Source organism: Leptodactylus fuscus, chromosome 2 (assembly GCF_031893055.1).
Source record: "Leptodactylus fuscus isolate aLepFus1 chromosome 2, aLepFus1.hap2, whole genome shotgun sequence".
In the NCBI taxonomy this organism is placed as follows: domain Eukaryota; kingdom Metazoa; phylum Chordata; class Amphibia; order Anura; family Leptodactylidae; genus Leptodactylus; species Leptodactylus fuscus.
In genome coordinates, this window is record NC_134266.1 from 56,594,675 (window position 1) to 56,607,412 (window position 12,738).

The 12,738-nt window shown below is 44.4% G+C and overlaps 1 protein-coding gene across 1 annotated transcript in view; it reads left to right on the plus strand.

Moving 5' to 3' along the window:
• The window catches only part of LOC142194606 (granulocyte-macrophage colony-stimulating factor receptor subunit alpha-like), a 126,035-nt gene extending 115,032 nt beyond the window's left edge, over positions 1–11,003 (plus strand). The window contains exons 11-12 of the mRNA XM_075263854.1: positions 5,327–5,411; positions 10,192–11,003. Coding sequence (XP_075119955.1) covers positions 5,327–5,411; positions 10,192–10,287 — 181 coding nt within the window. The 3' untranslated portion in view covers positions 10,288–11,003. The remainder of the gene's footprint in view (positions 1–5,326; positions 5,412–10,191) is intronic.
• The last annotated feature ends 1,735 nt before the right edge of the window (positions 11,004–12,738 follow it).

A 12,738-nucleotide genomic window follows, 5' to 3' on the forward strand; every position in this document is an offset into this window, starting at 1 on the left:
CGATGATGTGATGGTGATACAGGAGGCTTCCGGGCAACTTCGAATCGTCCCATTGTTGCAGCGCGGATGGGTAGACATGGAGGATGAGGAGGAAATGGAGATTGAACTTTCCGGTGGGGCCAGAGGAGTCATGCCAACTAACACTGTGGCAGACATGGCTGAGTTCATGTTGGGGTGCTTTACAACCGACAAGCGTATTGTCAAAATCATGGAGGACAACCAGTACTGGATCTTTGCTATCCTTGACCCCCGGTATAAAAACAACATCTCGTCTTTTATTCCGGTAGAGGGGAGGGCCAATCGCATCAATGCTTGCCACAGGCAATTGGTGCAGAATATGATGGAGATGTTTCCAGCATGTGACGTTGGCGGCAGGGAGGGCAGTTCCTCCAGTAGGCAACCAAGTTCTCACCGGTCCACACAAACGAGGGGCACACTGTCTAAGGTCTGGGACACCTTGATGGCACCCCCTCGCCAAAGTGCCGCCACGGAGGGTCCTAGTGTCACCAGGCGTGAGAAGTATAGGCGCATGTTGCCGGAATACCTTTCCGACCACAGCCCTGTCCTCTCCGACCCCTCTGCGCCCTACACGTATTGGGTGTCAAAGTTGGACCTGTGGCTTGAACTTGCCCTATATGCCTTGGAGGTGCTGTCCTGTCCTGCCGCCAGCGTCCTATCTGAGAGGGTGTTCAGTGCAGCCGGTGGCATCATCACTGACAAGCGCACCCGTCTGTCAGCTGAGAGTGCCGACCGGCTCACTTTGATAAAAATGAACCACCACTGGATAGAGCCTTCATATTTGTGCCCACCTGTGTAAAGCACCCCAACATGAAACTCCATGTCTGTACTCAACCTCTCCAATTCCTCCGCATCCTCATACTCATCCACCATAAGCGTTGCACAATTCTGCTAATACTAGGCTCCCTCCACCCTGATTTCCCCCAACTCTGCTGGTTAGAGGCTCCCTCCACCCTGATTTCCACCAACTCTGCTGGTTAGAGGCTCCCTCCACCCTGCTTTCCCACAACTCTGCTGGTTAGAGGCTCCCTCCACCCTGCTTTCCCACAACTCTGCTGGTTAGAGGCTCCCTCCACCCTGCTTTCCCACAACTCTGCTGGTTAGAGGCTCCCTCCACCCTGATTTCCACCAACTCTGCTGGTTAGAGGCTCCCTCCACCATGAATTGGTCCAAACTGGGCTGTTTAGAGGCTCCCTCCACCATGAATTGGTCCAAACTGGGGTTTTTAGAGGCTCCCTCCACCATGAATTGGTCCAAACTGGGCTGTTTAGAGGCTCCCTCCACCGTGAATTGGTCCAAACTGGGGGTTTTAGAGGCTCCCTCCACCATGAATTGGTCCAAACTGGGCTGGTTAGAGGCTCCCTCCACCATGAATTTGCCCAAACTGGGGTTTTTAGAGGCTCCCTCCACCATGAATTGGTCCAAACTGGGGTTTTTAGAGGCTCCCTCCACCATGAATTTGCCCAAACTGGGCTAGTTAGAGGCTCCCTCCACCATGAATTGGTCCAAACTGGGGTTTTTAGAGGCTCCCTCCACCATGAATTGGTCCAAACTGGGGTTTTTAGAGGCTCCTTCCACCATGAATTTGCCCAAACTGGGCTGTTTAGAGGCTCCCTCCACCATGAATTTGCCCAAACTGGGCTGTTTAGAGGCTCCCTCCACCATGAATTGGTCCAAACTGGGGTTTTTAGAGGCTCCCTCCACCATGAATTGGTCCAAACTGGGGTTTTTAGAGGCTCCCTCCACCATGAATTTGCCCAAACTGGGCTAGTTAGAGGCTCCCTCCACCATGAATTGGTCCAAACTGGGGTTTTTAGAGGCTCCCTCCACCATGAATTGGTCCAAACTGGGGGTTTTAGAGGCTCCCTCCACCATGAATTTGCCCAAACTGGGCTGTTTAGAGGCTCCCTCCACCATGAATTTGCCCAAACTGGGCTGTTTAGAGGCTCCCTCCACCATGAATTGGTCCAAACTGGGGTTTTTAGAGGCTCCCTCCACCATGAATTGGTCCAAACTGGGCTGTTTATAGGCTCCCTCCACCATGAATTGGTCCAAACTGGGGTTTTTAGAGGCTCCCTCCACCATGAATTGGTCCAAACTGGGCTGGTTAGAGGCTCCCTCCACCATGAATTTGCCCAAACTGGGCTGTTTAGAGGCTCCCTCCACCATGAATTTGCCCAAACTGGGCTGTTTAGAGGCTCCCTCCACCATGAATTGGTTCAAACTGGGGTTTTTAGAGGCTCCCTCCACCATGAATTGGTCCAAACTGGGCTGTTTAGAGGCTCCCTCCACCATGAATTGGTCCAAACTGGGGTTTTTAGAGGCTCCCTCCACCATGAATTGGTCCAAACTGGGGTTTTTAGAGGCTCCCTCCACCATGAATTTGCCCAAACTGGGCTGTTTAGAGGCTCCCTCCACCATGAATTTGCCCAAACTGGGCTAGTTAGAGGCTCCCTCCACCATGAATTGGTCCAAACTGGGGTTTTTAGAGGCTCCCTCCACCATGAATTGGTCCAAACTGGGCTGTTTAGAGGCTCCCTCCACCATGAATTGGTCCAAACTGGGGTTTTTAGAGGCTCCCTCCACCATGAATTGGTCCAAACTGGGCTGGTTAGAGGCTCCCTCCACCATGAATTGGTCCAAACTGGGCTGTTTAGAGGCTCCCTCCACCATGAATTGGTCCAAACTGGGGTTTTTAGAGGCTCCCTCCACCATGAATTGGTCCAAACTGGGCTGTTTAGAGGCTCCCTCCACCATGAATTGGTCCAAACTGGGGTTTTTAGAGGCTCCCTCCACCATGAATTGGTCCAAACTGGGGTTTTTAGAGGCTCCCTCCACCATGAATTGGTCCAAACTGGGGTTTTTAGAGGCTCCCTCCACCATGAATTTGCCCAAACTGGGCTGTTTAGAGGCTCCCTCCACCATGAATTTGCCCAAACTGGGCTGTTTAGAGGCTCCCTCCACTATGAATTTGCCCAAACTGGGCTGTTTAGAGGCTCCCTCCATCATGAATTGGTCCAAACTGGGGTTTTTAGAGGCTCCCTCCACCATGAATTGGTCCAAACTGGGGTTTTTAGAGGCTCCCTCCACCATGAATTTGCCCAAACTCTGCTGGTTAGAGGCTCAATCCACCCTGAATTTCAAAACAAATGTTGGTGCCAACCTCAACTTACTACAAGGGCCAAATTCACTGCTGGTGACAAGCTCTCCTCACTGCAAGTGCCAAATACACGTTTCAAGGTGTTTTCCTACTGTCAGAGAGGTGGTATTGAGTGTGTAAAGTGTGTAGTTGTTAGGCTGTGATGTTGGGGTAATAGAGGGTCTTTGGTGTGTTAGATGCCCCCAGACATGCTTCCCCTGCTGTCCCAGTGTCATTCCAGAGGTGTTGGCATCATTTCCTGGGGTGTCATAGTGGACTTGGTGACCCTCCAGACACGGATTTGGGTTTCCCCCTTAACGAGTATCTGTTCCCCATAGACTATAATGGGGTTCGAAACCCGTTCGAACACACGAACAGTGAGCGGCTGTTCGAATCGAATTTCGAACCTCGAACATTTTAGTGTTCGCTCATCTCTATTCATAATCATTAGTTTTCTGTGCGGAGTGATCTTCGCTTGGACTGATATAGATTATACAGCCTGGTCGCGGTTGGAAGGAAGGACCTGCAATAGCGCTCCTTCTCACACTTGGGGTGTAGAAGAGGGTCTATGTGTCAGTGGATTGGCTAAATGTGTTGATCTCTGTCTATTAGTTACAACAAACTTTCATATTAATCACTTTTTAAAGCTATATATGAAAACTAAAGCTCTGTTCACACATTTTTGGTTTATATCAGAAACATTTACAGTTTTATCACACGACCAGTTTCAAAGCGAGACTATGGGGCTATTGCTTCTGAATTTGTAGCAGGATCTGAACACGTTCTCCTAAAACTATCAAATAAGTGGATATTTTATTATCTGCTGTAAGTCTAAAATTAAAAGTGTAATACAGATAGAGCAAATTTAACTTGACTCTGATAGTTTGCTGCAATTAAAGTTCTGTGTCATAGCGTACTTAAAGGGGCTCTATCAGCAAAATCATGCTAATAGAGCCCCACATATGCGTGAATAGCTACTTGCTTGATGTTACGGTTCTGTGTGTATATATAAATATAATAAGAAACACAACCAGAACCGCTAAGCTGCAAAGCACTGCAGCGAGGTCCACAAGCCCAGATGGGCAGCCGTATGTATGAATAAGAACCACCAGTTAAACGGCACTGGCAGTGATGTTGTGAACAGGCTGCAACAGACTCTCTCCAGTTAACTTCACTGGGAGAGCGTGCATATGTATAACAGTTGGGTGAAGTCAAAGGAAGCCTAGTAAGAAGCACCTGCTAATTACAACAGGGGAACCAGGCCCTAGCATATGCTTCACTCTGCTGCGCAGACAAGACTGCCAGGAGTTAACTTCACTCCTGGTCAGTCACAAAACAAACTCCTTAACCTGCGAGGAGCTACACAGCAGCTAGACAAGGGATAGGCTATTGATTCTCAACAGCAGAGCCAAGGAATACTGTCTTGGTCCCTACTCAGCCCTGCAATTGTCTGGAACTTGGCCCTAACCTCCTGTCTCACAGTGTTACTAGTCAAAGTGTGAGCACCAGGCGGGCGTCGGCTCACACTATTTAAAGGCTAGTCCCAACAGGGGCGATGGCATGACGTCACCGATCATACTCAGTATGGCAAAAATGGCACTTAGCCTCTGAGCGGCTCCAAAATGTCTGAGCATGCTCAGTGGGCTGAAAGCTGGACTTAGCCTCCAGACACCTTACTGCACAACGCCGAGGGCGAGGTTTGGATTGGCCCGCAGGTGGCGCCATGCGCTGGACGGGAAGCCTGCGGGACCCAATCCTAACACTTGGCTTTATAAAGTAGAAGCTTCTAATTGTTGTATTTTATACAAGTAAGGCCCTATTCACATCTGTGTTCGGGTTTCCATTCGGGGAGTCTTGGTTGCAGCACTTTTCTCTAATCATGTTTTGTGCGGAAACCACAAGGACCTCATTATAGTCTATGGGATCCATGTGCTTTCTTAGGTAACCAGTTTTTAATGCGAATAGATTTCCATTTGGGGGGTGCCCAAGTGGACTCCCCGAATGGAAACCTGAATGCAAATGTGAATGGGGCCTAAGCTTATGACTGACAGAAAAAAAACTAACTGGTAAATATAAAAGATAAGCCAACGTTCCTCTGGGTGGACACTTTGGCGATTATATTTTTACCCCTGTCCTATCTGTAGTACTGAACTCTAATTTGCATTTAAGGTTTAGAATATGGAACAAACTATTTCCACAAGTTCCTAGGCCGTCTATGAAATTGTTTGAACAAGTCGAACAGAAAGAAAAATCAGTAAGTACATGTATAGTGGTATTCCTTTTATTCACAGTTTATCTGCATTTTAAAATCAAGACAAATGCATTGTACTATATGTTTATATTTAGTAAAAAAAAAAAAAAAAGTTAGAATAATAATTTAATGAAATTTAATAAAAGTAGTGATAATCTTTAGACCATCCCAGGACATGAACAAAATGGCTCTATATATGAGAAGGTCAGAAACAAGGCAGATAACTGAAAGTACAACAAATACTAGGCAAACTAAGCAGTAAGGCTAGGTGAAGACAAGATTAGGAGGTAATATTAAAGGGGTTGTCCACGATAAACTCATATTTCTAAAGTAAACTAAATACCTTTCCCTGCCTAACTTCTAACTTACTCACTTTACCAAAAATACATATTTATGCATATCACTGCGGCTTTTATGTGACCGTCCCAGACACATTTTCATATTGTCCGGTGACATTCCATTTCCCTGTTTTCAGAAATAGAATGTCACCAATACTAATCCCACCCATCATATTTACCTGTCTTCCTGTCCGGATCTTCCGGGCACGAAACTTCATTTCCTTCTGGGGAGCCGGTTACTCCTCTTCTTGACATCTGCCGGCCTCCCCCGCCTGTGCAATAGAGCCAGAGTGCCAGCTGCAGGACCCCCAGCTCTGTTGCGCAGGCACTAGCAGACAGCAAGAGGAGGAGGAGCTGGCCCCAGAGAAACACATGATCTCACATGCCCAGAAGATCCTGTATTTAGATAGGAAGACAGGTAAGTATGATGGGGTGGGCTGGGTTAGATAGTTAGGAAGGCCTAGTTAGGGAAACAGGGAGGAAGTGTGAAGTTTGAGAGAGGGAGAGAAAGGGGGAGGGAGATGTAGGTGTGAGAAGAGCAATGTGTCTTTGTAATTGTAGAATAAAAGAACAGGAGGCTACCATGTAAACAAATGGAGAAGATGCCAGGAGCTCCAAAAGAACCCCAGAAATCGCTCACCCATTAATAGCACTAATAAACCATTTTTTAAAAAAAATTGCCCAGAAATACCCCTTAACCACTTGAGGACACCATTATTTCTATTTTGTGTTTTCATTTTCAATTTTTTGGAAACATAGCCATTTCACAAATTTATTTTTGCAGGGTAAGTTGTACTTCCTAATGGCACCATTTAATACTGCATACAATGAGCTGGGAGACAGGAAAATTGGGGTGGAATTGGAATAAAGCTGAATTGAAACCAATTTCTTACAGGTTTTAGTTTGACATTCACTGTATGACAAAAATGACACAGTAACTATATTCTGATGGTCAGTATGATTATGGCGACACCAATTTATGTTTTTTCATTACCTTTAAAAGGATATGACATTTGGATAAAAATTTAGCAATCTATGGAAAAATCGCTGTGTTACTATTGAGTTCTGCCACTGATGGTGCTTGTTATTAACATTTCAGTGACAGGCCTGGGACTTTCAAAATGCTTCTAGCTGTTATGGCAACCTAACAGCTGACTGGCTGTCAGAAAAAAAGTAAAATTAGCCACTCAGATGCCATGGTCACACCCAGTGACGTAACTAGGAATAGTAGGGCCCCATGACGAACTTTTGACATGCCCCCCCCCCCTCCACCATCACCAAAAAACTTGACCAACTGACTTCCCCCCCCGATATGTAAATGAGTTCTTTCGCAGCACTGGAGGCGTCAAACAGCACTGGGGGCTCAAACAGCACTGGGGGCGTCCCCAATAGAACTCTCCAGCCCTGCCTCCATCTTCTTCTGGAACAAGGTCTTCACCGTGTCTTCTTCCGGCGGCGTCTTCTTACTTCTAGGCCTCGGGCCTAGGGCAAGCCGACTGCGCATGCCCGCCGGCCATGAGAAAATGGCCGCTTACAATACTGTGCAAGTGGCCATTTTTCTTGTGGCCACGAGCATGCACAGTCGGCTTGCCCGAGACCTAGAAGTAAGAAGACGCCACCTGAAGAAGACGCGATGAAGACCTTGTTCCAGTAGAAGATGGAGGCGGGACTGGAGAATTCTCTGGCAGCATTAGGGACGCCTCCAGTGCTGTTTGAGCGCTGGGGCCCGCCCCCATTGCTGCAAAAGAACTCATTTACATACCGAGAAAAACTGGAATTTCAAACGAACGGCAGCGCGGAGAAGACAACGAAAAGTAGGAGAAGAATAGCACTTCTTAAGGCTATTGCGGCGTGTAATTTAGTAAAAAAAAAAATTTTGAAAGATAGGATCCCTTTAAAGGACAGAAAGAGGGACAAATTATGCAGCACGTCATGGTAAATTTAGCCCCACCCACTAATAAATTGATCGCACCCATTCCCATCCATTTCTCTTTGTGCTCCCATCACAGTACACTGCTCATACAGTCACCCTAATAATATATGCTCCCACAATATAATGTTCTCCTCAAATTGATTCCACAATATAAAGTCTCTCTCCTGGTGCACCCACAGTTTAATCTCCCCCTCCAGCTGCTCCATAGTTTAAGTTATCCGTCCAGTTGCCCCCAGTTTAATGTCCTTCTTCATCTGCCCCCAAAGTTTAATGCAACCCCCATCTGCCCCCACAATTTAATGTCCATCTTTATCTGGCAAAGTTTAACATAAAAACCACTGATACTCACCTCTCCTCACTGCCTTACTGCGCAGTCTCTTGTCTCGGAGTGTGTGAGTGATGTCATCGCATCGCACCTACAGTCCCTGGAGTCAGAGCACATAGGGGGCACAGTGGTGAGGGGGGGGGCTATCCGCTCCTGCTTCACCACTGTATTCAACTCATCTGTGTCCTCTCCGGATGCAGATGAGTTGAACCTCCCACTGAACAGGACCACAGAACAAGATCCTGAATCCAGGACTGTCCCACTGAATCCGGGACGGTTGGGAGGTATGCAGTAGGGTATGGTTGAGCAAAAGAGAGACAATCACGCAAACAAGCTGGCAGGGTCATATATACTGTGCGATAAAGATAGCCCATTTGACTACTTTGGTTTCTCTGCAGAGAGGAGACTAAATGCAGTTTGGCCTCATCACATCTTCTAATGGATATTGAAAATATACCATGGGCCTCTCTCCACAACTACTCCCTTACTACAGTAGAAAAAATATGTGAAGTGAATTAGTCCAAGAATCCTAGAAAAGACTATGAGGGCAAACAAGCACCAAGTCACCCAGTCCATATGTTTATGTGTTTGGTATTAACCAACAACAGAGGGGTGTCCTAGCTTTTACCACTCATAGGCCAACATTATCAGCAAGATATTTGTGCTTCTGCATTAATCACTACAGAGACCTGGTGACATCTGGTGGCAGCATTATACATCAGCAGCACAGAACAGACTCCTGCTCATTGCCTCTTATTGTCTGTGCTGCTGATATTAAATACAACGTCCATGGACATAGCCTGTAGTACTACTCTCATACTAATATGAGGATAGACCAGTTTTATTTCCACCCCTCTTCTAGAATCATCTCAACCCTTACAATCATTCAGGGTCAGCAAGTGGTGGTTATAACAATAAAACTGCCCCCTTGTGTACACCCCTGGTTATACAGTATATGAGACCCCTGGTTATACAGTATATGAGACCGCTGGATATACAGTATATGAGGTCCCTGGTTATACAGTATATGAGACCCCTGGTTATACAGTATATGAGACCGCTGGATATACAGTATATGAGGTCCCTGGTTATACAGTATATGAGACCCCTGGTTATACAGTATATGAGACCCCTGGATATACAGTATATGAGACCCCTGGTTATACAGTATATGAGACCCCAGGATATACAGTATATGAGGTCCCTGGTTATACAGTATATGAGACCCCTGGTTATACAGTATATGAGACCCCTGGTTATACAGTATATGAGACCCCAGGATATACAGTATATGAGGTCCCTGGTTATACAGTATATGAGACCACTGGTTATACAGTATATGAGACCCCAGGATATACAGTACATGAGGTCCCTGGTTATACAGTACATGAGACCACTGGTTATACAGTATATGAGACCCCTGGTTATACAGTATATGAGACCCCTGGATATACAGTATATGAGACCCCTGGTTATACAGTATATGAGACCCCTGGATATACAGTATATGAGACCCCTGATTATACAGTATATGAGACCCCTGGTTATACAGTATATGAGACCCCTGGTTATACAGTATATGAGACCCCTGGTTATACAGTATATGAGACCCCTGATTATACAGTATATGAGACCCCTGGTTATACAGTATATGAGACCCCTGGTTATACAGTATATGAGACCCCTGGTTATACAGTATATGAGACCCCTGGTTATACAGTATATGTGACCCCTGGTTATACAGTATATGAGACCCCTGGATATACAGTATATGAGGTCCCTGGGTATACAGTATATGAGAGTGTCAATGCACTTTGAAGATATTTATATGCTGAAAGTTTGTGAGTTAACCTTCATTGCACTTGTGCAGTTCCAGCCCTAGAATAGAGATCAGGTTAATAGATTCATATCTGCATCATGCGTCCCATTATAAACAAGCATACTGTATACTATCAAACATGGTGTCCATAAAGTTGTATATATAGTGTAATCTCTACATATGTGTGGGGTGATCTGTGTCTCTTAAAACCTAAACTGAAAACATATAGGACCTTAGAATGGATATATGCGTGCAAATCAACATTTCTCTCAAAGACTTAGAGTCAGTATCAATAAACCCTCTGTAAAATCCACTGCATATGTTAATATTGTTCTGTGTAACTAACCAAATTGTCTTCTTCATTTTAGGTGCAAAAATTCTCTGAATTTGAAATACCTCTCACGGCAAAAGACGAAGATGAATTCATACATTCTTATGTGACAGAAATGCCGGAAAAGTTCTAACAAGGGTTTTCTAGGATTTTCCTTAGGACAGATCATCAATATCAGATCAGTGCAATGACAGCAGGAGACATAAGGCTGGCACAAAGACTGTGTACAGAGCCAGAAGTACCCATCTCTGTATACTGTATAAGAGGAGTGTAACTTGAAGAGGCTGGACCCCATAGCAAAGCTTTGCATGGAGATAGGGAAACCAAATATGTGACCTGGTTCTCAGATCCCTGATAAAGTGCAACTTTCAATCTGTTTCCTTAGGAAGTACATACAATGAAACCCGTATGTTCCCTGTATTGTCAGAATCACATTCAGTACATCATATATTACAGTTTCCTCTTACTTGTAGAGTGTACATAGAGCTCCCTCCTCCACACAAAACATGTACATTAATACCCCTTTTCCAAGAGCATAGCTATAGTGGTTACAGATGTAGCAGTCACTACTGGGCCCTGCAACATAAAATATACCCATATTCTACATGACACAAGGTATGTAAGGGCCCCATTACAAATTGGGGCCAGAAGCTTCAAGCTATGCCTCTGCCCCACTCCCAGACATAATGTGTACATTATTAATACCCCCTGCCTCAAATATGGCATATATGTACATTAAGCCCCTTCCCATATCATATCATAGTAAAGCCCCCTCCCTAGCACAAGTGATAAATAAGCCCCATCCATTGTTACATATATTATGTACATTCCACCCGTCCCTCCACCCCTACATTAGCACATATAGTAAATGACTATAAAGGTATCCAGCGCCTTCACTTACCAGACTTCAGTAGTTGGTAAAGGATTCTTTATCACGGTAGCAGCCCAGATCAGTTACTGCACTATACAGTGTACAGAGGTGTTTGCTTCCTGATCCATACACTGTGCTTTTGCCAATGCTGCAGGTGATGAATTCAGCTGACTGGTGGGGGTGACAGATCTGATCTGATGTTAATGACCAATTTTAAGGAGAAGTCCTCTATATAGGAATTGAGGAATATGTTATAGATTTAGGAACACTGGCAAGTAATGGGTTTTTTGCCTTAAAAAAAAAAAAAAAAAAAAAAAAATTTATAAGCTATATCTAATTTCTAGGAAATAGAGTTAGATAAAACAATATGGCTGCCATTACAGTTTTTCTCAACCAGATTTCCCAGACTCGTGAAGGACATATCAGCTTAGTTATTCAGTTATACAATACCCTGCCAGTTTAATATCAGTTAACAAGCCCTGTGGGAGCTGGGATGGCGAGATCATTCTGTGCCCATAAAACATGTCAGAATAAATTACAAAGACTTTACACATGAGACTACTCAGGGATTTATTTCTTTAGTTCATTTTTTTGCTTTTACTATATTTATTAAAGGGGTATTCATATACATGCTGAGATGGGAATATACTTCTGTAGTCCCAACCACCAGGTCATGTGTTTCCATAGCCCCAAAATAATGGGAACAGCATCATGAAGTGCTACGCTGTTTCTGTATCTCCATGAGAGCTACGGACACAGCGTAAAGCGGCACAACTCGGCCCTTTATGTACATCCTGGTTATTCCCATCTCAACATTGATTCCCCGATAAGAGAATAAGCTTTTAATGGAAACAGATTATATGAAATTGTTAGATATTAATATAATTGATAACAGAATCTATAAAGTTAAAGTTTACTGACTATCTTTGGACTACTAGATGATGGACAATTTTTGTGTATTAGAAATTGTATATCAGAAATATATTTGAAGTTTTTGTATAGTATAAATGTATATAGATGTTCTTAGAAACAAGTATACTAAATAGGAAAGAAATGTTTGAAATGGATTTTTTTTTAAGTTGCTTTACGAGATATTTGTAGTTTACTTTCTGATAAGTTATTTTTTTTAATATTAGAATGCTCTTGTATAGTAAAACTGAATAATGTATCAGGCAAGGCCTCCTGTCAATGTCAGTATGTAAGAAAAGAGTACCATTAAAATATCACACTTATTCTATGCTATCTATTTATTTTGTTTCTTTATAGCACCAACATATTCCTCAATGCTTTACTGTTAATCATTGTCCCATATAGGGCCCACAATATACATTCCCTATCAGTATGCCTTTAGCTTATGGGACCAAAACCATGCAAACATGGGGAGAACATACAAAACTCTTTGCAGATGATGCCTTTGGTTGTGTTAAAACATAAGTCCTTCAGCACTGCAAGGCAACAGTGCTAACTAGAGATGAGCGAACAGTAAAATGTTCGATGTTCGATACTTGTTTCGAGTAGCCCCTCAATATTCGACTACTCAAATCGAATATCGAACCCTATTATAGTCTATGGGGGGAAAATGCTCGTTTCAGGGGTAGGCAACGTTCGATCAAATTATACTTACCAAGTCCACAAGTGAGGGTCGGGCTGGATCCTCCGAGCAGTCTTCTCCTTGCAGCATCCCTGCAGCGTCTTCCCGCTCGTCATTCACTC